Source organism: Zootermopsis nevadensis, unplaced genomic scaffold (assembly GCF_977971745.1).
Source record: "Zootermopsis nevadensis isolate Lab colony 2312 unplaced genomic scaffold, Znev_1.0 Znev_ptg000028l, whole genome shotgun sequence".
In the NCBI taxonomy this organism is placed as follows: Eukaryota; Metazoa; Arthropoda; class Insecta; order Blattodea; family Termopsidae; genus Zootermopsis; species Zootermopsis nevadensis.
Window position 1 is genome coordinate 19,645,917 of NW_028259160.1, and position 27,483 is coordinate 19,673,399.

The 27,483-nt window shown below is 39.5% G+C and overlaps 2 protein-coding genes across 4 annotated transcripts in view; one reads left to right on the top strand and one right to left on the bottom strand.

Moving 5' to 3' along the window:
- The window catches only part of LOC110835880 (protein madd-4-like), a 123,887-nt gene that overhangs the window by 59,248 nt on the left and 37,156 nt on the right, over window positions 1-27,483 (bottom strand). The window lies entirely within an intron of this gene.
- LOC147872415 (ribosomal protein S6 kinase alpha-6-like) lies at window positions 15,689-21,078 on the top strand. The gene is made up of 8 exons (XM_087357038.1): window positions 15,689-15,839; window positions 16,595-16,672; window positions 16,992-17,083; window positions 17,450-17,600; window positions 18,574-18,729; window positions 19,083-19,139; window positions 19,952-20,123; window positions 20,879-21,078. The coding sequence occupies exons 1-8, from the start codon at window positions 15,729-15,731 to the stop codon at window positions 21,076-21,078; spliced, it is 1,017 nt and encodes a 338-aa protein (XP_087213164.1). The 5' UTR covers window positions 15,689-15,728.

The window sequence follows — 27,483 nt, forward strand, 5'->3', positions numbered from 1 at the left end:
CATGTTCCAATTTTATTGGGACCTAACAGCAATAATGGACACCTCAGAAGACGTAATGTCTCTAAGTTTCAGTTTAATCACGCCGAACCGATTCCCAACTGCAAGTGCCTACGTCATTTCTTCTAAAGTCATTCTTGTCTGACCAAGACTAATCGGCCCGTGCGATTAATCGAATTAAAAGATATCAAACCGACTCAAGAATTTTCATTTAACATCTTATCACATCTTTAACTACCAGTGACTTTCATTATTCTCTCGATGAATTCAATCGACCAATGGGTTTCATTCTGGAGTAACGCGGATGTTTTTATGTCACGTGGCCCGTAGCATTCAAATTAAACACACGAGAGAACTGTCAATCCGAATCGCCGGTCTACTGGCCAGTTATGTCGTAGGTATGTGCAAGGAGATACCAACGTTTCGGAGAAACACGCTGCTACCATCTTCACGGCTGTACGTTCCTCTGCCTACACATCCACACGTCTGAAAACCAACATAAACCTTCTTTACCGCAGAACCCGGCAGCCAATCAGAACCGCCAGATTTTGTACATTCCACTTAAATATTCTTCGCATTGTGATATGCACGATACAGACGTCCTCTATGAGATCCTCACACCAACGCCTAAGACCAAGCGATTTTTCCCCTCCAGTTTGACGAAAACGTGTCCCACGTCCCTCTGCGTGCTACATACTCAATCCACCTTGTCATGTTTAATTTTATCAACATGAAAATCGTCATTATGCAATTTTTTCCAGTCTTTACACATTTCTTAGTTAAAGAAGCCAACATTTTCTACCCCGGACTGAGGTTGACAAAATTCCATATGTGTCTGAGAATTTGCCGCGCCACCAGTAAGGTCCCAAAGTCTCAATTTGTCGAATGTCGAATTGTGGATTAATACAATTCACTGCTTCGAACGTGAAAATGTTAATATCAACTGAACTGCAGGAGTTTCGTGTCTGGAAATATCAAACAGCATAAAAATATATATTATCAGCTGAAAGACCGAAGGACAAACTATGACTCCGTGCTTGGTACCACATCGCTAAGGGTCTGTCGAATATCCAGTATCAGTCGGATCGAACCAACGTCAGCGCGGGGGTTGCCGACAACCAAAGCTTAAATTAACCCGATCTGTCTATAAACTCCAGACTTGTTTGAATACTTTACAAATAATTTACCTGTACCAGGTACTGAAAACCAAGATCTCAGTATCGTTATCACGAAAGCCAGTTACTGGACCCTACAAAATTGTCATTAACATGACTATTAGCCCTTACAGTCTTCATGTCAGACTTTGCCATAACAAATCTGTATCATTTTCTAAGTTCTATGCAAATGTGGGATCCATAGAAACTTCGCCAACAACAGCATTCCGAGGTGAAGGGTCCAGCTGTTACGTAGCCTCTAGAGTCTAGACCTCGAAGCAGAATTGCACATCTTTGAATAATTACGCGTACAGATTTTTAGGTGCAGATAATGTTAATCGATATCCGTTTTACTTACCACAAGACGAAGTAGCGATTAGTGGACCAGACTTAAAAATGTTGTGTCTATCTCTTACTGATTAGCTCTCACTCGTAGACGTGCGTTCCTGCACGTTACAAAATGTTAACAGATTATTAGTGCCACGAGATAAATAAGACGCAACGAACGGATAAATGTATTTGCGCCTGCGCAAACGAACACAGAGAGCCGGACCAACAATGTTCAGCAAGGGAAAGAAACCACCCAGATTTACACTGCAGTTTCTTCTGGTAATCCAAACTAAAAAATACAAACCAATCTAAATCCAAACAAAGTATGTTCATGTTTTGGCGCCATTTTGGGCGAAGGCAGCGTGCTCTGTTGCCCCCTACAGTGGCGGTAGTATGCCGCGAACTTCGCGTTTTAGAAAGTTCTCCCAGAAAACTCTTGAAAAACCAACGAAAATTTCAGAGGGTGATGAAGACTATAAATATGGGCTCAGGTGGATAGCCGCCGCTGTGTGAAAGTCACAGCAAGACGCAACACGGAGTGAATAAAGCAAATGACGCGCATGCGCAAACAGAACCAGAGCCCTGAACTGTGAATTACAACCAAAAAAATTTTAAAGATGGCAACCAAACCCAATTTATGAAAATCATACGACATCTGCGTTTGATGCAAAACCATCGTCACAGCCAAACAAATCCACATTCATTTATTATCTTCGAAATTAAATGCGCTGTGACGGACAGACAAGACCACTACTTACGTCTTTGTAGCGATCACTCCGAGTAAGTGAAGCATCGAAACAAAGCATTGTACCACGTCTCCTTAGGGTACATAACACACGTAATTATCAGTTTGTGCATGTGATAATCTGAAAGCGAGAGTATAAAATTTAATAAACTAAATTTCTCATAAGATATAAGTTAAGTTAACTTTAATATTTCCTCCTTCCGTCTGAATTCTGAATTAATTATTGAAGATTAGTCTGGAATACATAGTACGACGACATTTTCAACGTTATTATCACATAATTAAGGCAAAATTAAACGCAATGAAACGCGTCTTAAAACTGTCTCCAGAGCATCTTCATGTCGTAAATACTGCAAATCCCCCCTCCGTCTCGACATATATATTACAGGGCGGTGATGTCACAGAGGCTTATGAAAGTTTCATGAAGTACACAATTATTCACATCTTAAGACTTCATTCCTTAAACTATATTATAAATAAGGGCTTTAACAGAACACAGCAATGACATCCAGCCAGATAAGAAACACTGGACACGTAGAACGCATGGCAGAGAAGACAAAATTGGGTCATACCAAGTCAGGTTAGACCAATCGAAAAAATGAAAACTCTTTTCTGTTGAATTATAATATAATAATAATATATGTAAAAGAAAATAAACAATAACACTGGCATCAAAATACCAAATCAACCTCAAGGCAGCTTCATTAAGAAGTATTTGTATCAACTAACTAGATGGCTTAAGGAACCAGAAGATTCATCACCTAACTAACAAAATCCCTCAACCGGTCCGTGTACTGAGCCAGCAAAATCCATTCCTCTCTCGGTCGTGCCAAAGATTTCGTCCGGTTCCGAGGTTCTTTCGTTATGTTTTTTCGTAACAATCCAGTCTTTTAAGGAGAAAGGTTGTTGGCCTCACGCCCAACCCCCAAAGCTGGAGGACCACCCGTCGTCGGCTGTCTGCTACCGCTTATCCAATATATTCGCAGCTAACCTCCGTAACTCTGTTGGCGTCTATAAATGTTGACTCTGCCAGATTTGTAAAAGGAAATGAAATGCTGATTGCCGAGAACTTGTTCGCCGCACGCCATGACGACGTATGAGCGTTCTCCCTCGCACAGCCGACGGGAGGCCGGTCCTCGTTTCTTGCACACAAATCAGCGCGGGCAGACGCAGGGGCGAGATGCAACAAGCGTCGCGTTGACTTAGGTCAGTCGGTCGAGCAGAGAATCTCGAAGGTGCATACCAGAATGCCGCGCTTGTGTTGCCCGTCGGGGGCAGAGGACGTTTTTCCTCTAGCCTCGGCGTCCAGACCGGCTCTGGGGCCCACCCAGGGGGGGGGGGGACAAAATTAAAATTAATGGCTTCCCGTAACGCGTGACCAGGTTCTATCGCAAAACACATGGTGGACATCAAACACCCTGGTAAAGCAGAACAAAGGACTAACGTCGTTGCGAAGGTTATATATGCACGTTCCAGTCGTGATAACGATAAATATTTTCAACACAGATGTTGTTTTCATGCAGACGCCAATTTGAAGTGTGCAGCTGTCAAAAAATTTCACGTGGGACACAGACGAATGACAAGTTAAAATGGACATTGTACCCAGGTGATTTACAAGCCTCGCGTATCTGTTAATAACATGGAAGAGGTCCCTATTTGCTCTGACAACCAACTTAAACCCCAGAAAATCAAAATGCATTAAGACGTTGAAGCACTCTGTTGGTCCACAGTTAATGCTACTTCAAAAACAGCTTAAACGCCAAGCAGTTAAAATGTATGGGGGGTGTGGTGGTAAAACGCCACGCATTCTTAACTTTTACATTTGATGGAGACGAACGGTCAGCTCCACGTTTGGCTGCTTTATCTAAAAACAAAAAACCTCAATTAAACAGGAGGCTAGGAGGGTCTGGCAGCTGTTTGCGACGAAATGTCCTTCTCCGGATTTGAACCCAGTTCGACCAGCTTATACCCAGTCACTACTGCCCACTCGCCGAGGTGTTGCGACTTATCACATTTGACGTGTTCGGTTGCTCTGGGAGAAACGCAGAGTAAACTGTCTCTTATAACTCCGTATCTCTCGCTTCGTGATAAAGAAAAACCAGATTCAAAATAGACCTCTTCACAAATGCTACTACCTATGTTATTTCCCTTTGAGATGTGGCAACCACGTGGAAAGAAATATTTTGTTACGTGTTCTTTTAACAATTTTAAAAATTAATGTTAAGTGTGCAGAGCACAGAACGCATTACTAGGAACTTAAGATAGAAGAACGGTGTATGATCATTTTATTGTAATTCGAATTACGGATCCCACTGCCCTCGTAAATAAATTAAACTTAAATGAGTTTATTTGATCTAATTTCTCACAATAAAATGTACTGTGAAAACCCGAATAAATAAGAAAAATTATGTGAAGTGTCTTTCATGACTCATGTTGAAAAGTTTAATTATTATTATTATTATCTACTTCGATTTCCGCAGAAATTAAGTGAAAGTAGGGTTATCCAAACTAGAGTCGTCACGCATTTAAGTAATTTCGATGTAAAAAAATTCTGCCAGTTGGTATTCCTCTTAGCTTTAGTTTTCAGCTTAACATATTCGAGATAGCAATCTAACATTCGAGCATATTTTCAAAACCACAGGCAGTTCCCACTCTTACGAATGGTTACGTTCCTGGAGACATTTTGTAAAACGAGTCGCTATTTTCAATCAGTGCAATATTAGCTCCGTTACCTAGGAAATGTTTAAATCAGTCATGTACGCCTGGATCTTCCGAACGGCCTCTTCTGACCAAACTTCCCAAACCAAAATTTATTTAAAATTATTCATTGTCAGGACTTTTTTCATCGTCTGTTCTTTAAAACCACGACGTTTCGGAGGCTGGTTCTGTCTCCGAAATGTCGTGGTTTTAAAGAGCAAACGATGGAAAGTTTTGCCATTGAATAATGTTAAGTGTAAATTACCGTCGTCAAAACCCTTTGGAATCAAAATGTATTTAACACGTTATCTGCTTAAAATAAATGTATAACTTTGGCTTTCGGGTGAGAACCGCATCGAATGTTTGATATCATTCAACATTTCAGCAGTTGCCACTTTCAAGATGGGTATGGCGTGGGGCCGTTAATTTCAAATAAGTAAAATACATGTTCCTCTCTCATGGTAAGAGGCAGTACCTGACAACCATGAAAAAAGGCTAATATTGTGACGTCATGTCATAAAAACCACGAGGAACTTGGAGATACCGGTGAAGACAAGTGATACAAACCGCAGGAAAAGATTAGATACAGCTAAGTCCCTCAGAAGCACAAACCCCCAATGACGTAAGGGTCGAGGGTGGAACCGATCTTAACGCGGTAACCCACAAATCCACAGTAGTGGTAGGATTCTATCTCGCAATTACAGACTAGCGAGTTTCCTTTAATGCAGCTATTAAGGCTAATAGTTGATAAAATGTGAGACTTTGCAAGCGATAAACACCAAGTACCTTCAACAGGGATGATGGTTAGTTGGGGGATTATCGACGTTTAGCGAACATTTATTCTGCTTTAATGTCATTTAGCTTTTCCTCGATACTTCATCCGAACTGGCTAGTTTAAAACAAAAATTTAAAAGAAGGAAAATATCGCATTTAACTGCCACGGACTCAATACATTTTAATTAATTTGTCATTCAAACTAGTATGTTGTAGCGGCAGACTTGTCTTAAGGAGGAAGCCGGGCAGAACCTCTGCTTCGCTGCAAGCAGTAAATTAAAGCGTCTCACTATACGCCATGTAGGCGCTTGGGGGGAGAAGTGTTACAGCTCCTCTCATTCTTAACCTCCGCACCAGATGGGGGTGAATGGTCAGCATCACGCCCCGGCCGCGCTTTACCCCCGGAAAAGGACCCCGGTACCCATTGGATAGGAGGCTCGGTGGGCAGAGGCTAGAGGAAAAATCCTCTGTCCCCGTCGGGGATCGAACCCCGGTCGCCTCAGCCCTTAGCTAGTCACTATACTGACTGAGCTATCCCGACTCATTCGCTGTCAGCAGTAGGACCCTTAAATTGGGTGGGATCAGTCTCGTAGCAGAGGCCGGGGTTCAAGGTGCAGAATGCATCGCCTTCCTTTCGACTACATACGTCGTGCACTGAACAGATTTATCATCAATATAAATTTCATAGCCTCTTTCTACGCCTCTCTCTCCAAAAGATATCGGATTCCACCCTCCCTACCTTCGCTTTACTTTGACACGAAATTTCTCCCCATACTCCTAATGACGCAATTTTATTCGTCTGTCGTCACATTAATCCAAACTGCAAAGAATTAACAATTATCATTAAATGTAGCGAGAACTGGCTAAAATCGTGCATGGGTTGTAATGAGAGCAGACACAATGCTAAACAATTTTAAGAAATAATTGTTTTAATTTTAAAAATTTACTTTCATATTTATGGAAATATATGTTAAGAATGGTAAGAGTGGCAGTTTCTTAAAATGGAGGAAGCAATGCACTGATTATCGCTCACAATAACCTTTAAAGCCATAAATAAGTTTGTGATTGAGTGTAGATGGAAATGTACATGTATTATAATAAATTTACTATGGCCAATAACATTTAGACAAATTTGTTTGGAAGTTAAATTACGTAACTAAACAATAATAGCAATTAAATCGACATTTATTCTGGGAATGAAATTTTATATGGGGCAGAGTCCCTGTAAGACAGTCTTTGCAACCCATAGATTCATTATCAAGTTTACAGAAGACCAATTCCCATCCTGAATCACAGTAATCCAGTCCAGAGCCGCCTTCCCCCCGACCCCCTCATTTTCTCAACTTGAAACCTAACCTACGTTTTGCAACAAGAATTCAAAGTGACTCAAGTACAACAATTAATAATATTCTTGTCGATTCTATGAGATTTATCCCATCTTCTACTACTCCATTGATACCCAATATAATATGATTAATAATATTTCCGCAGCAGAAAACAAGAAAAGTAAATAATGAAACAACAGTTTCTGATTCTTCTGAAGACTCAAACACGGGAATCTGCACAAAAGACAAAGATACTAACAATTAGTTTAACTCATGTTTATATACACTTCATTTCCAAATAAATATAAAAGTGTAGGTAAAATTACGAATGACCAGATTCCACAAGAATAAAAACATCTTGCAAATATAAAAGGACTCTGTTATCTACAGTAGGAACAATAATTACCCAAAATAAGAGCATTTTATACTAAGTATTGTAAAATATTAAATAATGTTACAAAAGCGGCTAAAAATCAGCATTACAGTAGACGTATAGAAAACTCAGATAAATAAAAATAACTTGTAACTTAATAAACAGGGAGGAATTTCCTACGCCATCTTAATATGACAGTAGTGACACCACTGAAAAAGAAAAGTGAATTACCGTGACAAACTACAGGCCAATTTTACTAGTAACCAACATTCCTTAAGTGCCTGAGGTTAGGTTATGTCGTCCTAGGACAATTTGGCTTAAAAATGTTTATCCACTGAAGATACAGCATTCAGACTAACGGACAATACTGAAATCTATTAACCACAAAAATTCATATTCCACGAATATTCTGTCTTTTAGCAAAAGCTTTTGACTCTATAAATCATAAAATGTTGTTAAACAAATTACATTTTTATGACATTCGAGGAATAGCTGAAGAATGGTTCAGGTCCTTTCTGACAGGAAAGAAATAAAGGGTTTAAGTAAAATCAACTAAAAATAATCAGAACTTTTTTTCAAACTGGAGAACAATAAAATATATCAATTCAATTCAATGGCCATTGCTTTTTATAATTCATAAATGACTTTCCTCCAGCAGCAAATAACTTAAAAGAACCCATATGATAACAAAATGTATAACAAATAACTCACCACAACACGTTTCAAGTACTCGTATACAAGAGTTACCAAATTGATGATCACCCAAATTTGGCAAAACGTTGATTAACTGACAGAGTAGAATTTATTTCAATGTAAATTGCACTGGCGTGACAGTGATTTAAAGTCAACTACAGTTTTACAGCACATTACAATCACAGAAGAAAGCATCATCTCTGTATTCCCAATAAGTTAGAATTTTGGGTGATTTTAATTTTTTCTGAGGAACTGATGGAGTGAGACAGGAGAAAGTCTTTGTTGCTAGCTTAAATTTCTTTACGTCATGATTCCAACTTTATAATAGTGGATGGAACATTATTAAAACTTTGGTTTCACTATAGTAAATTGATTTCTTTATTTGCTGAGGTTATGTTTGGCATTTGTAGGTTATGTTTGTATCTGTATCCGTAGACATCTGAGATTATTTAAAACTTTTATGCTGTCCACTACAAAATGATTTTAATAACACACAGAATTTGCTGGATAGGGAGAATATTAAATTCCTTAAATAATTCCCTACATGATTTACTCCTTATTACTCTAATGGTTATCTTTTGGATAGTTTTCTGCTGTCTACAGAGTTTCCCCAGAAAATAATGTCATATATCAAGATGTTAATTAAATTTGTTTTGTCAAATTTTAATGTGCAAGTTAATTGAAGCATATTAAGTACTTGCAGAAAAGTAGCATTGACACTCAACTCAGTTTACTGCGTCTATTTTCATTTTATAATTAACAATGGAGTAATTTGAGGGGGATTTATCTAAAATAAAAAAACATTCATTTTACAAAAGAATATTGTTAGATAAATGCCTGGTGTGAAACCTGAAATTGTATCTGTTTAAGAGGTTAGGGCTCGTCCATTTGAATGGACATTCTCATCAGTGAACTTCACAGTTTCAAAGTAATTCTGCTATACACTGCGTCAACATAAGGAATAATAATCGGTTTCATAGACCAATTGGTAGCCTCTTATACATTTAGAAGAGCGAATATTATTCTGGCATCAGAATGTTCATCAGCCTACCATCAAGTCTCGCAAATCTTATAGATAAGGATTAATTAAAGTAGCATTAAGGGTTAAAAATGGCTTATGTCAAACGTAATTCTTATTGACTTTTCGTGGTTTCACTGCATTATCCACCTTTCACTGACGTAATGGAAACTTCAAAGCCGGTGGTGTTAGGATGCACCGCTATAAATTCACACTTGCCACAGTTTTAGGCAGCTAGATTTTACACGAAAAGAAAGCTGGTTTGAAGAATCACGTCACCAAAGTATTGGAACTTTTCGAATCCTGTCATAAGACAATTTACGTGTTCATCGCACGTAGTTTGAAGACACAGACACCGTGAAATCTACAGAAACGAAATGTCTGGAAAGTGTCGTTCCAGGGTAATAATAATGTTCAAACACACGAGCTTATCTAGGTTTATCTGCACATCAGTCCTTAATCGTTTTATCTTCTGATGAAGGGAATTCGTGGCATTCAACAATTTCTGGGGAATGGCCAATTATTTCCCAAAACCTCTCCCACTAGATACGTACAATCATAACCTCTTACTTGAAGACAATTTATTAACCCCTGTAATTTACTTCGCGTCGCAAATAATTAATAAACCTAGATTTATATTATCAGAAAAAAAGCTTTTTAAAGCTATACATTGAACCCATGTTAGATCCTTTAAGCATTTTTTGTTTAAACACACAGAATTTAATTGTGGGTTTAGAAATATTATCAGAACAAACAACGATTATTTCTCTAAACAGCATTAGACAACTCATCTTTGCAATGGATACACGTTCTGTTATCTGTGATGCAGACACATCATTTTTAAAAATTATTTTGACAACTTCCGTGCTTAAAATGGGTTTAAATAAGAATACGAACCATAATCATTAAATCCGTAAGTCCACACGACCTTAAAACTCACAAGACCATCAACGACATATTTACTGTCGTCAAAACGTTATATCTCGCAAACCTCACATTTGGATTTCATATGTCATTTAGATGCATACATAACCTACGATAATTCCAGGTCGTCTTGGAAAGGAGCTCGAAAAATTCTAATTACATACGTACAGGCAGTCAGAGATTAAAGATGGCCTACTCTTCTTTCAGACGTTTAAAACAATTGAGTCACACTGCTCGCTTCAAACTTCTTTGACCGGACAAGCGTTGTGATACGTCAGTCATATTTTTGATTGCAGACTGTGAGAACCGTTACGATCTTTCACAGACAATTTCAGATTAAAAACTTTATAATAGTGCGTTTAAGTTAGATAGTAAGTTTTCAAATAAGTGTTTTAATCTCTAGTTTTGTTAGAACAGTGTTTAGTTTAAAAATTAGTGACTAGTTAATTAGAATAGCAGTGAACATCATGGAACCTGAAGTTGGATGTTATTCAAGTACCGGTATGTAGTTTTCATTTAAATGTATTTATTAGTTTCTAGTTTATAAACGATGATAAATACGATTCTGTGTCTTATTGTGTCGAGAGTTACTAGGAATATCAGGCCTTTAAATTGTTCATTACGGTGAAATTATATTAAACATTTTATTACGTAACTGAATTCTATTTCCGATGTTTAGATTGGATGATAATAATAAAATGATTTGGGAAATGGTTCTGACAGATGTTCAAATATGCATTAAGCATTATTTGTGACTAATAATGCACCAGTTATATAATAAATTCTGAGAGAGAATTGTATTAGGCTAAGGTTATGTTTGGCTTCTTCCCTGTGCTACGTTGCGTCACATTAAAGCCGGTCCATTTAGGTTTTTAGAACTTAACATTATTCATATTGAACTAGGGCTTGCAATAGCGATTCCAAGAAAATAGCGAAGTATTACCTAAAATTACGATGGACCGGATTCTTCCTTACATTTACTAATTTGTTATTCACTAATAATCTTATCGTCCAAAGTTACATGATTTAATCTGCTGATAGCACACAAACAAGTCTTCTGCATTTTGTTAGTTTTCGCACTAGCATTGAACAAAATATGGCCAAGGCCTCCAAACACCGTGGCCCTAAAGCACCGTCTGACAAGCCCAGAGGTGAATGTCTCATAAACAATGTTACTCTTAAAGGTGAGCGTTTTCATTTTGTAGTAGCCGTGTTAAGAACAAACCAGTGGATGAATATTGCCTCTTTAATAACATTTACAAACCCCAGTTTTTTCAGAAGGTCACTGCCATGACACAATCATGTCTGTACACTGATTATATTTAAATAAAAAGTTTTCTTACCGTGTGTTGAGTTTAAGGTTAGGTACACTCTTTAACCAAATGTTCCCATATCGAAGCAGATAGAATCAACAATCGGAACTAGAATAAAATATATTGCGATGCAATTGAGTTTCTGACAGAGATTTATACAACAATGTGCAGTTGAAAATGGTCTGTGTCCTTAAACATTTAGTTTTAATTCTGTTTTACAAGGAATGATTCAGCATTGCCTTTAAACAACAGACTGTAATGACGTGAAGTTTGGTATAGACTTTGACATATTTCTCTACTGCGATCAAAGTTTTGTGTTACTATTATTTTTCAATTGTTGCCTTATAACTTTGTTAAATATACGCGTAGTTCACTGGCCTGCCCATATACAAGCATCTCATCGGAATGGCGCCTAAAATTGTCATTTTTGCGAGTTTGTATTTCTCGTCTTTTAAAGCAGATCACCTGTCAGATTGCAAGTGTCACTATCCACTTTAAGCGGAAGACAAATTACAACGAACTGAAAACGGGCATTGTTAAGCATTCCTTGAGTTCACAGCCGCGAGTTACAAACATAACAACTTCCATCCAGCTGACAAACTAGTCTGCATTTGTCGGAGTAGCAAAGTTCAAATGGGCTGTTTATGAATAATTATCTGCAGAAATTAATGCTATCATTTGTAGGATTTGAAGTTTTCGCAGTGCTGATTCTGACGAAAACTGTCTTCTGGGTTGTAGCGCCGTTTATTCTGGTAGATGTTTAGCGACGTTTCAGAGGTCCTTGCTGCCGCCATAATCAGGGCGATGGAGGCAGCAAGGACCTCTGAAGCGTCGCTAAACATCTACCAGAATAAACGGCGCTACAACCCAGAAGACAGCCATCTTAAAATATTATAATTATTTCACTGCAAGTTCCAGACTTACAAGAACAGATTTTAGTCTCTCATTTCAGGTTGCACGAAGCTCTTGATGAGTGACTTCCGTATTTATCACTCAAATGACAATGCACTTTAAGCGGCTAAAAATATAAATAAACACAGCTGTCCTGCAAATTTACAAATATAATAACATAATTAAACTATATAATAACGCCTACGTATGGCAAATATTTTACATACTGCATAAGAGTGGGGTTAGGAAATTGAGAGGTCGGGAAGGAGACAGAACTATCTGAGGGGTAGATTTCCCCTTGATTATAAAAAACACTGTTTTCAATAGGCGAATTGCGTGGTTTAAAATGTAAATGCCAGCCTCCGTAGCTACGCGGTCTGAGGCATGGTTCTCGTTGCTGCGACCGTGGGTTCGAGTCCCACCCAAGGCATGGATGTTTATCCGCGTCCTTTCTCTTCCAGTCTGGAGGATAAAGACTGGCCACGGAGGGCAAGGCGAAACCGCCTTGGTATCTTCGTAAGACTGACCCCGTGGTGCAGGATTGTAGAGTAAAAAAAGAGTAAATTATTTTAATTAAGCCTGTAGATTAAAGACGGGAACTGAGCTAGCTCAGTCAGTACAGTGACTGGACAACCGGGATTCGATCCCTCACAGGGGCAGAGGATTTTTCCTCTAGCCCCTGCGTCCAGACCGGCTCTTGGGCCCACTTACCACCCAGCCTCCTCTTCGATAGATACCGGGGTACTGAGCACTCACCCCCATCTGGTGCCGAGGTTAAGAAAAAGTAGGGGCTATAACTTGTCTCACCCCACCCAAGCGCCTACATGGCGTGCAGCAGGACAACTTTACATTTTTATTGTATATCAGCAGATGCCACTAATTATGATATTTGTTACAGGGCCTCGACATGTCATCATGGAAGACTTCAAGATCATCAGACTTCTAGGAAAAGGAGGTAAGTACAACTTCCTGTTAACAGTCGGCCGATTACCCGTCCATTTCTCTGCTTACAAAACACGGACCTGATTTCTGAGTACTTACGAAGCAACGGGGAAAATGGAAGCAGAAGTAGGACAGCATCAGTTGGGTTTTTGTAAGCAAGAAAACTGCAGCTCAACCCCTTCTGGAACAGTCACTGAGTTGAATGTAGAACTCGAATTACTGCAGGAAATTCAGAGCTATTACACAGTTTCAACTGTTATTGTGTACAAACAACTGGCATCTAACTACAAAATTCATAAACTCAAGTCAAATCTTCATTGATGTTCCCGTAAAATTCTTGCATCAGAATTATAGGATATATTTTCTTATTTAAATAATTTTAATAAATGTTTGAAAATTATAAAAGATACAGATTTTTTCATCCCTGAACTAAGGCAATCGAAATGCTTTGCCAACATTACCGATCTTACCCCGGTGGCTGACCACGTTCGTGATTGACTTTTCAGAATAGCAGATTGACAACGGCGAAGTGTTACCAGGGCTTAATCGTTACCCTGATATTTTTTTTCATATCCGCTGCATTACGTCATGAACGATTTATAATTGAGTCCAGGGGCGTAGATCAAGATCGGCAAATTATTTTCCCCAGCACCAAATGCATGGAACCACATTGACACTGCCTAACACCACGGATGCTTTTAAAGACATTTTCTCTAATGCATCTATTAAGCAGGCAGAGAAGAAGATCGGGATTTTAGAGCGTCCTTCCTAGCCCATGATCAAGTGCAATGCAACTTAATCGGCAGTGAAATAACAAGAAAGACGTGTCTGTGGCCTATTTTCTCTTATTAATGTTATCGACATTCTATTGTCGCGTTCTGGTTTACACTGTATCGAAATTGATAAACACGAGAGGTAGTTCTTCTTATGCACAATGAATGCTAAAAAATGTTAAAAGGTGAATCATTTACGAAATACCAACTTTTATTTGCGGAGACATTTAGAAACGCAGGGTTTTAAACAAGTTGGAATTAATCAAATTATGGAGACAGCCCGCGAATGGGTCAAAGACCACTCTCCATGGAGATTCGACACGTAAGCACTTTAACGATAAAAGTTGCAGTCATGAAAACTCACAGACCTAAACGGTATTTCACCTTGTTTCTGTCATCACACAGGAAACAATAAAATCTAGTAATATCCTGAGCACAAGGGCTTGGCCTATCGGAGAGTGCTTTAGAGCTTGTTAAAGAGAAGACGAACCACGTATTTATGAATTTTATATTCATCGCGAAGTTTTGGTATTGGAAAAAAGAGGGTATAGAGTATCATAATTATTTGAAAGGAGACTTTGCTGATACGACAGCCCGTACCTGTACAGATATCAAGATGAAACACAACTGAGATTCTGTTACAGGATTTGGCGAAGTTTACATGGCGAAGAAGAAGGATGGAAGCGACGCCGGTAAAATCTACGCCATTAAAAACATCAAGAGTACACAACTGAAGAGAAAGGACACCGACAACGCGTGGACGGAGCGTCGCGTGTTTGAAAAAACACGTGACTGTCCTTTCTTCGTGCAGCTCCACTACGCTTTTCAATCAAATGAACACCTTCATCTCGTAATGGGTGAGTACATCAAACGAAACTTCACCGTAACTAAATGTGTAGGGTCCTCACACGTACCACATTTGTGGAGTAATCCTTCGCTCTCCGTTAAACTATTTCACTTCGATTTGTAATTATACAGTTGCCGAATGAAACATACAATACATCAGCATTCAGTGGCCTAAGACTCCTCACAACAACGCGACCTCGTCTTTATTGTTGCAGATTACGTCGCAGGGAAAGACTTCATCGAACTGCTGGAACAGCGAGGTAGGCTTACGGAGAGTGAAACAAGATTCTTCTCCGCCGAAGTCATTCTGGCCCTCCAGGACCTGCACGAGGTAAGCAACCAGCACTCCCGCTGAACAGCATAATAAATAGGGCGGGGGTACAACACATGAAAAGTAACTGGCTTACTGATTTCAGGGCTATAGAGTTCTCTTCAAATTCCCTTTATTTTTTCACAGTACGACGAATCCTTTGTAATTTCTGTGAGAAATATCTAAAATCACAACAAATGGTGATTCCTGAATTTTAGCTTGATTCTTCAGAAGAGTGCTCCCCGGTTTAGTAAGCAAGGACTTTGGTTAGTTCTGTCATGTCTGATTATTTAGCCGCCAAGTAATTCTCCGTACCCAGAAAAGTTCATTCTACAACTTTCATATCTCTCAATTTAGTGGAATAGAACATTAATAATAATACTTTCTGTAGTTACGTAAGCGAGATTCATAGTTTGTGACCTGCTGAAACACGAGAATTAGTTAATTAAAATGCACGACGTATAATTAAGATCGATCTACGAAGCCCAATGCCATATAATCCATATACGAACATCGTCGTTAAATCAACTATAAAGAATGCATAAAAAATGCAAATATCGAAAATGCAAAATGCGTTTCCTTCTCCCCAATGCTCTTGAGACGTGTTCATTTGTTTCTTTCAGATGGGAATAGTTCACCGGGACCTAAAGCCGGAGAACATCCTTCTGGACGCCGCGGGCCATGTCGTTCTGACGGATTTCGGTCTGTCGAAGGAGTTTCCGTCTGATCAGGAGGTAAGCTTTATTCTGTCTCTCTAATTCGCTGAGTAAGCTGGAATGTAGAGGATGAGGGGATCTCTCGCCATCAGGAAGTAACTTTTTGAGGGAACTCAGACTACCAGAACAATAAAAATATAAATATATGAAATGTCCGAAATGTGGGCACGCATATTCAGAGAGTACTTCTCTTGTACTTACATTTAACAGGGACATCGCAATTTCTCAGATTCTGAGGGTGTCAACTAACAAGCGCAGAATTTATTACCTACAGCATTGCCTGTTGTCTGTAATTTGCTATTTAGAATTCCACAAATACTTCCACCATTGAGTATCTTATCCACTTGCAAAACATTAAACATCTAGATGCACGGTTTTAGCAGGTATTTTGTATGGCTGTGAAACGCGTGTCTTACTTTAGGCAAGGAACTTAAATCACAAATCCTGGGACCTAGAAAACACGTGAAACATTCAGCTCACCGAGGATTCCTAATGGATAAATTTTCGGAATTACACTGTGCCACTTAAGTAGTATTTGACATTGAAAGTTTTTGGAAAGTAAGAACATGGAAGACCATGAAAAAGACACGATCACGCATTACGTTGGAGAAACATGTTATGACGTCAGAAGATAAACAGAACTGGGTCTGAAGTGCATCCTTGGATGTTAGCAATCCTCAAAGTTTTCTTTCTAGTACCTCAGTTAGGGAATTGTTTCTGTGTCTCATTTCCTGTCACATGTAACTTATTTAAAATCTTTTTGTTATCAACAGGACAAAAGAACGTACTCCTTCTGCGGTACTCCCGAATACATGGCCCCCGAAGTCGTCCGGAGGATAGGACACGACATGGTAAGTGTTTTCTTCCATGCAGAAGTGAAAATACATAATTCGTACTTTCGTGTAACTGAGACAAACACAACATCGCAGTGGAATAATCTGAAGGTCTGGTACAACGAATATAAATTCAAAAATGGGGCAAATATTTCTCATATCTCCCACCCAAAAAGTAACACATTTTGCATGTATCAGCTGCTTATGATTACATAATATATGCATCAGTTACCGAGCGTACATTACAGGAAGCAGAATTCATTTTTTCTGTTTCTGGAGGGGACAAAGAAATGGGAGTGACTGATTAAAGCTCTTGTCCTAATTTGAATTGTTGCAGGCAGCTGATTGGTGGAGCCTGGGAGTGCTGATATATGAGATGCTGTCATACTCCAGGCCGTTCGAAGAAATGAACATGCAGGCATTATTTACGTGAGTATCGTTATTTGCGAAGAGCAATGTTTTTTCAACAAAGTCCTACACAGATTAGTTTGACCCTAACAGAGGAGCAGTTGTTATCCGTTTTAATGCCAGTGAAATTCCCGGAGAATCAACTTCATGGAGGAAACCAAAATTCAGGCAGAAATATACCCGAAACAAAAGATTATACAGGGAGTGAATTAAATGTGAGGGACAGGGAAGGAAACGGAAAACAAAGATAAACATCTCAAGATGTTATTATAGATGAACCCGCAAAACCTATTTCGGTGACTTAGATTAATGAAGTCATTTACAGGAACAAAGAAATACTAACAGGGAACATAATGGCAGATTTACTAATTTGATTCTCTTTTACAGCAAAATTTTGACTCAAGAGCCCGTCTTCCCGCCTTTTTTCCCACCACGTGCGTCGAGTCTCATCGGAATGTTGCTGATTAGAGACCCGAAATTTCGCCTAGGTGGTGAAGCGGGGGGCGCCGAGGAAATCAAGATCCATCCTTTCTACGCCGTAAGTTGTCTTCCCAAATCTCTTACCATAAAATATTGCACAGAAATGCTTCAATTCTGAACTGTCTTCTTCCTGGACGCAAGAAATCAAAGTCCCGAAGGACGATCGGATAATTGAGACGACCATCGAAAGAGACGAGGGTAAGGCACCTGACGCCATCTTCTTCTGCCACTTGTTGCATAGCCCCAAGTGTGTCTGGTCTCTGTAAGACTTTAAATTTGTTCCGCGGGAAAAATAAACTACTTTCTCTTTTCGCGCGACATTTAACGAAAGAAATCGCTTCGTTATGAGAAATTGGTAACTTCGGTTAAGAAACTAAAGTAGATCTCCGCTCGTGTTATCGAAGGCAATAAAAAATACTCTAAGAGGCGGAGTGCACGAAATGCGATCAGGAAGTGCGACTCATTCCAGAACACGCTGAGTCGGCCGTTGACAAAATGGACGCACGTCCGTAAAAATTGAACGTCGAATAACTGAAGGTCAGACTCTAATGTATTTCTAAGGAAGCAAAGTGCAGTTTCAATGTTTCTAGAAGTTGCTACTGTTTCAAAACTTCAGTAAATAAGTAAAAAGTGCGGTCTACATTCCCAGCATGAGGCAATCCTTAACGTAGGGAAATTGCCAAGGGCCCCTTGCATCCAAATTGCGACGTACGAAATATTTCGAGCTCAATGACATATTGAGGGCCCCAAGAGATAGACAACGCAAAGAAAATTGATTGTAATCCTAGAACAAACCGTAATATAAAAGTTTCACGAAACCTGACTTCAAATTTCTTTCTCGTACAAATCTTATGGACACGACTAGACATCTTAAAACTTTCCTCCCAGTAAATGCGACGTTACAAAACACTTAAAAAGGTCTCAACAATTTACATCAATTTCGTAATCCCTGCAATTATACCAAACTGAGGTGTTCTCTTGTCGGCTTCGCCAGAATTCTTCACTCTGTTATGCTTGTGTTTTATCTACAGACCATCGACTGGGATGAACTGAGAGCGAAGAAGATATCACCACCCTTCCTCCCACATCTCGACGATATCATCAGCGTCGATGAAAACCAGTTCGGTGTGGCGTCTGACCCTCGGTCAGCGGGCACTTGGCGTCCAAGGAGCGACGACCCTTTCAAGGTGAGAACATGTAATTTTCCTACTTTTATTGCGTGTCGCATCAGAACAAGGCTAATTTCTGGCCCTTTCAGAACACGTGTAGGAGACTGAGGGTCACGTTCCCTTCGAGGTGTTACAGTCAGTAATAATTCTGATGTCATTATTAGGCCTTGGCCGATATTTGTGCACCGTAACTCTGGTTTGACAGACAGATTTTTTATTTCCATGGGCTTACTCTCTGTTTTACAGTGAAGATACGAGTTTATCAACTTCTTTCCAAATACGCATTTTTCTGATCTTACAAACGCCGCAGTAAAGACGTTCCAACACAAAAGAATTTTGCTTAAATGTGACTTTTCTAATTTCTATTGCAGAACTTCTCATTTGTGTCGCCATCCTTGGACGAGACCTCCCTGGAGCGTGCAACCACAGTAAGTGTTCACACTTAACCTACATTAGTTTCTCAGTGCAAATTACGCATTGCAAGTTACAAAGTTAAGTAAAAATCCTCTCTATTTTTGTCTCACATGATAAATGATGTTTCATTACTCATCATTCAAACGTACGCGAGAAAATAATTAATTATTAGATAAGCAGTCGTAGGCTCTGACAATATTTACCATTTTCAGGCTCTGCAAGTAAGTGTTGTTTTGCTGTGTCGCTTGAATGTCGCAACAATATTAAAAATGTTAGATTAATAAATTAAGACCACAGACACATCTCGGTCGTATCGTACTCCAAAAAGCATTATTCAATCACGGCGCGCTGTACTCATCGGATGTCGAGCAGCTCACCCGAATTTATATTACGTATTGTCGTAAACAAGAATAAACAAATGGATCTAAATTGACCATAAAACAGCTGTTTTGCCCCACGTGTTCCTTTTTTGTCTTCTGCTATATTTTCTTATTTGAAATTCGATTGTGATCGTTATTAGATATTTGGGCAGTGTTCGCACTGAAGCAACTCTCGGTTGCTGAGTTCGTCGGTAAATCATCTTTCATACTGACGAGGGTGGAATGGCCTCAAGGATGAAAATGACTCTAGTCGCGCGACTTAACAGCAGGTGGCATCGAAGTCTAATTGAGTCTGAAATGGTGCAAAGGGGCACTTCTGTTGAGTGCGTAATGCCAACTGCAAAAATAGTTGCCTCGAACTTGGGTTTTTCTGCAAAGAATCACTAAGAAGGGCGAATGTTGAACAAACTACTACAAGCAACTGATTCCTGTTTTCGTGTCAACAGATTGAGTATCCAACGGCGCAGGTGTCGAGTGCCCCATTGGCTTCCTCACATGACTGCATCCCTGCATCTACCAATCAAGGACCAGGTGAGATATCTTATTTAATTTCAGAACTAAGCGACCTGCTTACATCCAGTTCCCCAACACTTGCAAAATATCAGATGTGCCCAGACAGTGGAACTCGGTCCGTGTCGATGTCGGTCTTCTAGTTTGTATTGCCACCCGCAATGAAGTTTGGTCAGAGCAGAATTCAAATAAATTTTGTATACAGATTCAACAGAAAAATGCAGAGAAATTAGGATTTTAATACGGAACTCATGTAGAATGTTACGATACCGTCGTACAGAACACCCATGTCTGATCTGAGTACCTGCACCCAAAAATGCTTCCACTGCATAAGACAAATGCTCACTGAGCAAGTTTACTACATCAACTTCGCACTTTGTGTTTTCTCTGTATCTCTCAGCCTCTGACCTCGAAATTAAACTCAAATAACTGCTTCATCTGCTTGCAGAATTTAATGTTTCGAGTTACATAATTAAATTCTATATTATATACTCGTGAATAAGTATCCCTTTCCAGAGTAAAGGTTTGTTTGTACGCGTTTATAACACTGTATGAGATATCTGGTGCTGTCTTCCATCGCCAGCGCCACGCATAGTCAAAGTATTCACCACTCCCTCACACACTTCATTAAACTGAATGGTACTAACATTACGAAAGGGAAAGCTGAATTATGATAAAAGTTCTTTAGTTTTAATTGTAAAAACATTAAAATATTAGACGCAGTCTTCAAAGATATTAAACCAGTTGTCAGCACAAAATATAATGAGGTGGAATAAAACAAAAATTTTCACACGTTAATGTATTAAGAGTAAGTTTGATTGTCCCATGAACATAAAATGCGATTATGAATTTTTCATTTGCAGACCCTACATGTGACAACGATCACCCCTCGAGGATCCCAGAGACGATTCTGAGAATTGTGATACCATCAGAAGGGGTGGTCACAGAAGATCGCGTTCTGCAGACAACAACGCATCAGGCGGACCCGAGGAAACCACAGAAGAGGAGGCACGTCCTCAGTGCTGAAGACGGCGGAGGGCAACCGAAGAAACTACGTCTGTGAAGAAACATCAAAGGCGAACATTCTGCGTGGATGCAGCCAGAGCAGATCGGCGAAGAAGAATCATCGTCAGTGCGTCCTGTAGTGGAATGAAACAGCCTGCAGAAACATCGCAGCCACTGATTCTCCATTACAGTAAGCAGCAACTGGCTTTTTCAATGTGTAACTTCGGCTTACTGGAATAAGCAGCGTCATGAAATGTTGGTTTCTGAATGTTTCGGCAAGCACTTGCGTTATCATCTTCAGGGTAATATCTTTGGGAAAATTAGGAAGCCTCCTTTTAATACGGCAGTGGGTGGTGGTGGCATGACTAGAAGACCTGAGAAGCAACGACGTATTCAATTAAGGGGGGAGACACTGCCAGTTTCTTCATGTTTACCTGTTAATCTAGGCAAATTCGTTCGTCCATGATTACAGTATTTCTGACCCCCAAATTCAATTCTTTTTAATTCTTCCACTTTTTCAACGTTACGTACTGTGAGCTATAAGAAGTAGTTAAGAAACGAAACTTAGCCTCTTAGAAAAACATTTTTTTTCGGTGGGGTTCCGTCCCTTAATACAAATCTTCACACTTGAATCTCTAACCCCTTTTAAAAGTGAATTAGAAATTGATTCCACAAGTGCCTATCTTCATGAAAAAAATTATAGTTGCTCTGGGCTTGGATTTTCAAATTCCGTTCTGTCAGAGCACCACATAATCTGTAAAACCTAACTCGGGCTGAATTTCAGCAATTTCCCCTTTCAAAAACGACAAGGCGTCGCATTGCAGTCTGCCTTCCACGGTGTTATGTATCCATATCTGAGCTGGAACTATTCCTCGCAGTGGAGACTCGGCCCATTACCTAGCAACAAGCAACAGTTTCCAAAGACTAAATTTCCTACCCGTTCCTTTTTCGCAAACATTCCTCCATCTACGCCCACGACCCCTCAATCTTTAATAACCAATCTCGCTAAATCTTCTTTTAATCACTAGCCACGGCCTACTTTACTGTTACTGAGAGACGTAAGCCGCCAGGTCACAGGATTATCCTTGGTATGAGGGTCGTGTATTTCCCACAATGCGCCTTATTCCCTGGCTCTGTGTCATCTTAAATACGGTTTGGATATTTCATAACAACTTCGAAATTACGCCTTTACCCCGGGCTAGCGAGCACGTGGCTAGGAAGGGAGCGTACAGGGAAGGTTTCGGCAGCCACTTCATTAGGATGACAGGAACAAATTCGATCTTCACCGAAACCTTCAACATTGAACACTGCTTATTCTCCGACGAAGTTACACATAAAATTCAGATTTCTTTTCAGGCCAGAAGACCGAACATTATCCACTGCTTGTTGATCAATTTGCGCTCTGCATATCTTGTGTTTCGCCAAATACCATCAATTTGCAATTTTTCCATTTATATGTCCCCACCTCTCCCCTAGATATAGGCAACAAGAAACCAGCCTAACTGCGAGTGCGCTCGTCGGTAAATTCACATCTTCATCATTTCTCTCCCATTATTCTTGATTGTCGTACATTCACCTTCCCTTAATCCTGTTAAGTTCTTCGTTTCGTTGTCAAATTTTGTAAATCTCTGCAGAGGTCATAAAAATTTCGTGTGTTCTGGTATCAAACTTCGGCCGTTTCTCTAATTTAGGATCCGCGTCACAATTTCGTATTTGACTGTCGCATTCGAGGTTTACGTTAGTTAACACTTCAAAACAAAATTCATTCATCTAGGCCTACTTATATATTCGTATTCAATTTCCAAATTGTGGTCAGCAAGAAACTAATTAAATTCGTTCCTTCCGATGTAATTTCCACGCGTCATTTCACGTTGGCAGATTTAAGTTAAGTTTCTTTGTAGGCGTTTAATTTGTTTGAAAAATTATGCAATTCTTCATTTTTTGGAATTCATTACCTGATAACTGCATATTGAATTGTATTTAACGTGTCATAAAGATATTCAGAGCTTAGGATTCGTCTTCCATTACGAAAAGAGTATTCCTGTGATTTCTTTACGTTGCTTTCACTGGCTAGGATATTTTACCATAATTTTCCAGTAGACCTTTCGCGAACATTCTACTTCTATTCAGATTATCGTATACTCTGTAAGATTTGAGGTTTTCACAGAGTATACGATATGAAGATTCCCGTCTTCTGGGCTGTTGCGCTGTGTAGTCTGGTAGATGTTTACCGACGTTTCAGTGGTTATACTGCCTCCGTCATCAGGGCGATGATTCATCGGCAGTATGACCTCTGAAACGTTGGTTAACATCGACCAGACTACACAGTGCAACATCCCAGAAGACAGGAATCTTCATATCGTATACTCTGTTATAAGCGATGTCCCAGATAAATCTTAACGAGATTAATGTTCAGTCTATATTCGACCGCCATGACTAACAATAAAAATTGCAGTCTTCATTTCCGTGGGCCCCAGTATATAATTACTTTGTTTATTTGTGAATTATACTTTTCAGTTCTCCTTAAATCATAAATAAGTCGTCCTCTAACCTGATGAAAATATAAAAATAACAATTATTTTTATGATAGTGTTCTGGACTCTTGATTTCTTTCAATTAGGACGGTCAGTTCATAATAAAAACTTCCCTTCACATTTTAAATCTCGACGGCCAGTCAGCTGTCTGCAGTTACGATTGATTCATTGCTCAAAATAAAACATATAAATTATCTCTCCATTACGTCACCCACCCCCGGTGCAGACTGCTAGGGGAAACAAAAGATATGGAGAGAGCAAATCTCGTGGTCAACCGAGAAACAAGCCTTCGTTGTTGCCCGTACAAAGAGACAGGCTGATTCCATTCTTAGTCTTGAGAATTGCCTCCCTAAGATACACCTTGATATTACCCTCCCATCCCCTCTTGGTCTGCCCAGTGATCGTTCTCCACAAGGATTTCACACCAAAACTCTTGACTCACCACTTGCCTCCCCCATTCGTGCTGCATATCCAGCCCATCGGAGCTTCGTAGATTTCAGTATCCTCACTATGCTAGGTGACTCGTACAATTCACGCAGCTCCTCGTTACGAAAATTCCAAAATTCCACTTATTTCATCCCTCCTAGGTCTAAATATCCTCCTCAGCACCGTTTTCAAACATTTGTAATCCACGTTCTTCCTTCAAAGAAAGAGACCATGTTTCACAACCATACAAGACAACAGGCAAAATTATTCTTTTATATATCCCGATCTTTAGTGTTGTGGTTACTAAACGGAATGAAAACAGTTTTTGAACTGGATAAATTCAAGCATTCCCCGAATTATTTCTACTCTTAACTTCTTCATGGACCTCATTTCTATTTGTTATTGTTGTTCCCAGATACTTATATTTCGAAACATTTTCAAATGACATGTTCCGCCATTGCTACTGAAGTTGGTCCCTTATTACGCCCATGTATTTAGATTAATCTACATTTACCTCTAGACTTATTTCCTTGCTAGCTTCTCGGAGAGTTTCTGTATTCTTGGTTATGGTACCCACACCATCCCCTAGCAAATTGACCATCAGCATAGGCAAGTACCTGGAGCAGACCATTCCTGAATCCCTCTGACATTCTTGATGACGTGTTTTAGAGAAGAATTAAGAAGAATTTTGGACAAAGCATCTCATTTAACCAAAATAATGTATCAGATCAATAATACTTACACGGTGTCCCACAAGTCCCGCAAACCGAAGTTTGTCATTACAAAAAAAGTTTAAATTGTCCTGCACTTTTCTGGCTCATCCCGTGCGCCTTTTGTCTTTAGTATCGAGAAAACGGTTAACGAGCTAAGAAGTGGTTGCCCGCATCATTACGAAGCCGCACGTAATATTCCAGTTTATCTTCTTCATACGACTGCGTTCGCAAATAATTCTGAGTAATAACAACACTTCGTGCTTCTTGCATTCCTACCACACTAACACATTATTTAATACGTAATCCTCGGGTTGAGGTACTTTTGGGACAAACTGTATGTATGATGAAAGTGCCATAATTGTAAACTTGGTACATTGGTCGTATGTTTGTTTTCATTGTAATGAAGGGTTTACTGCACAAACATTACCAGCCAGAACATTCAAGTTTACTCGGGGCTTTGTTTAGTTTTTGTTAAATCCTATAAAAATAATATTCTATTAAATAACGCAATCATTACACATAAAGTAAAGTTTGTCCCACTATACGCCATGTATTCGTTTGGGGTGAGTGGAGGTATAGCTCCTCTCTTCCTTGACCTCGGCACTAGATGGGGGTGAGTGGTCAGCATTACGCCCCGGCCGGCTTTACCCCCGGGAAAGGACCCCGGTACCCATTGTAGAGGAGGCTGGGTGGGCCCCAGAGCCGGTCTGGACGCAGAGGCTAGAGGAAAAATCCTCTGCCCCCGTCGGGGATCGAACCCCAGTCGTCCAGCCCGTAGCTAGTCACTATACAAACATTACACATAATATATTTAATTTCATATATATTTTACCAAGGTATAAGAATAACTACAATTTAAAGATGTCAAAGAGAAGTTAGTGTTAAAATTTGAAAATTATCGTGGCTTATCACAAAAACCTGTACATGCAGCAAAAAGTCAAAGTGAGACTGGACTCAGGAGACACCAACAGCGTTGAGATAGGTAGAGGTGTAAGACAGGGATGCTGCTTATCACCAATTCTTTTTAACCTGTACGGGGAATGGCTTGCCAAGGAAGCTCTGGAGGGAACAGGAGACTTCAAAATTGGAGGAAGAGTGATAAAGACTGTAAAGTATGCAGACGACTTAGTAGTATTGGCGAAGGAAGAGGAGGAATTACAGAACATGATGGACAAGTTAGTGGAGACAGGTAGAGAGTATGGAATGGAAATCAACATTGAAAAATCAAAGGTAATGAGGATAGCACCGAGAGCAGAATCATTGAACGTTGTAATTGGAAACCAACAGATGGAGAATGTGGAGCATTTCAAGTACTTGGGAAGCATAGTCACGACGGACGCCCTATGCACCAAGGAAGTAAAAGCAAGGATAGCCATGGCCAAGGCAGCTTTCGTCAAGAAGAGGATACTTCTCACTAGCAAGTTGGGCTTGGAGATGAAGAAGAAACTAGTGAAGTGTTACGTATGGAGTGTCGCGCTGTATGGAGCAGAGACTTGGACACTCAGGAAGAAGGAATTGAAATACCTGGAGAGTTTTGAAATGTGGTGTTGGAGAAGAATAGAGAAGATCAGGTGGACGGATCGAGTGACCAACGAAGAAGTATTGAGGAGAGTCAACGAGCAAAGAAGCATTCTGCAGGCGATTACACGAAGGAAAGCTAACTGGCTGGGACATATTATGAGAAGGAATGGATTAATGAATGATATCACCGAAGGCCAGGTTGAAGGAAAGAGAGGACTAGGAAGAAGATTGATACAGCTAACCGACGACCTTAAACAAGGAAAGAAGGTGACGTTCCAGGAATTAAAGCGAGAAGCCGAGAATAGGGACAACTGGAGAGCTCTTTTTGGGCAGAGCAATGGACCTGTCGTAAGACAGAACACTTAATAATAATAATAATAATAATCACATTTTCTCATGTACCACAGAAATGCCCTTATTTTGCAGAACCAAAACGTGTATTTCTCTTGTGTGTCGGTAAAAATAGCTTCGTCACTTCACCTTCGTAATTTACCATTGACCCATTAGCAATTAATGTTATTGGGAAGCTCCTATTTGCAGGCTGTACTAAATTCAAATCTCCGAATTCAAACAATCTTCCTATACACACGTCCTCATAAATCACTGGCAAATTTGTTGACATGACTTCAGCTGCTCGACTGTTCAGAACCGATCCATCAAAGTGATTCTTCAGAAATTTCTGCCACTTAGCGACAAATGTAAAAGCGATACATGGAAAATTCCTTTTCCACAAAAGTGTGCCTTGTCGTGTTTTTGCACTACGCCCTTCAATTTGTTAGATCATATTTAGATTTAGTAAGCCATTCATTTCCCCTTCTCATATCTTTATTTTCTCCTACATTTTTGTAAATACGATTTTATTGGCTATGTTTGTTTTTTATTGAAATTTGTTCTTTTCTGATATAATGGGGGAGATAAATTCTTCGTTTCCCTTTGTTATTTAATTTATTTACAAATTCTGAGGTAGGTTTTGCAATTTGTGTATCCGCTGTGTGTGCATGCATGTATTATGTATGTATATATGTATTATGTATGAATGTATGTATGCATGTATTATGTATGTATGCGTGTATTATGTATGAATGCATGTATTATGTATGAATGCATGTATTATGTATTTCTGCATGTATTATGTATGTATGCATGAATTATGTATGTCTGCATGTATTATGTATGTATGCATGTAATATGCATGTATGCATGTAATATGTATGTATGAATGTATGTATGCATGTAGTATGTATGTATGCGTGTAATATATATGAATGC

Coding starts and splice junctions, on each gene's coding strand:
- LOC147872415 (XM_087357038.1), top strand. CDS start 15,729: ATGGGAATAGTTCACCGGGACCTAAAGCCGGAGAACATCCTTCTGGAC. Junction 16,673..16,991: donor GGAGGATAGGACACGACATG/GTAAGTGTTTTC, acceptor GAATTGTTGCAG/GCAGCTGATTGGTGGAGCCT. Junction 17,601..18,573: donor AGATCCATCCTTTCTACGCC/GTAAGTTGTCTT, acceptor TTTTATCTACAG/ACCATCGACTGGGATGAACT.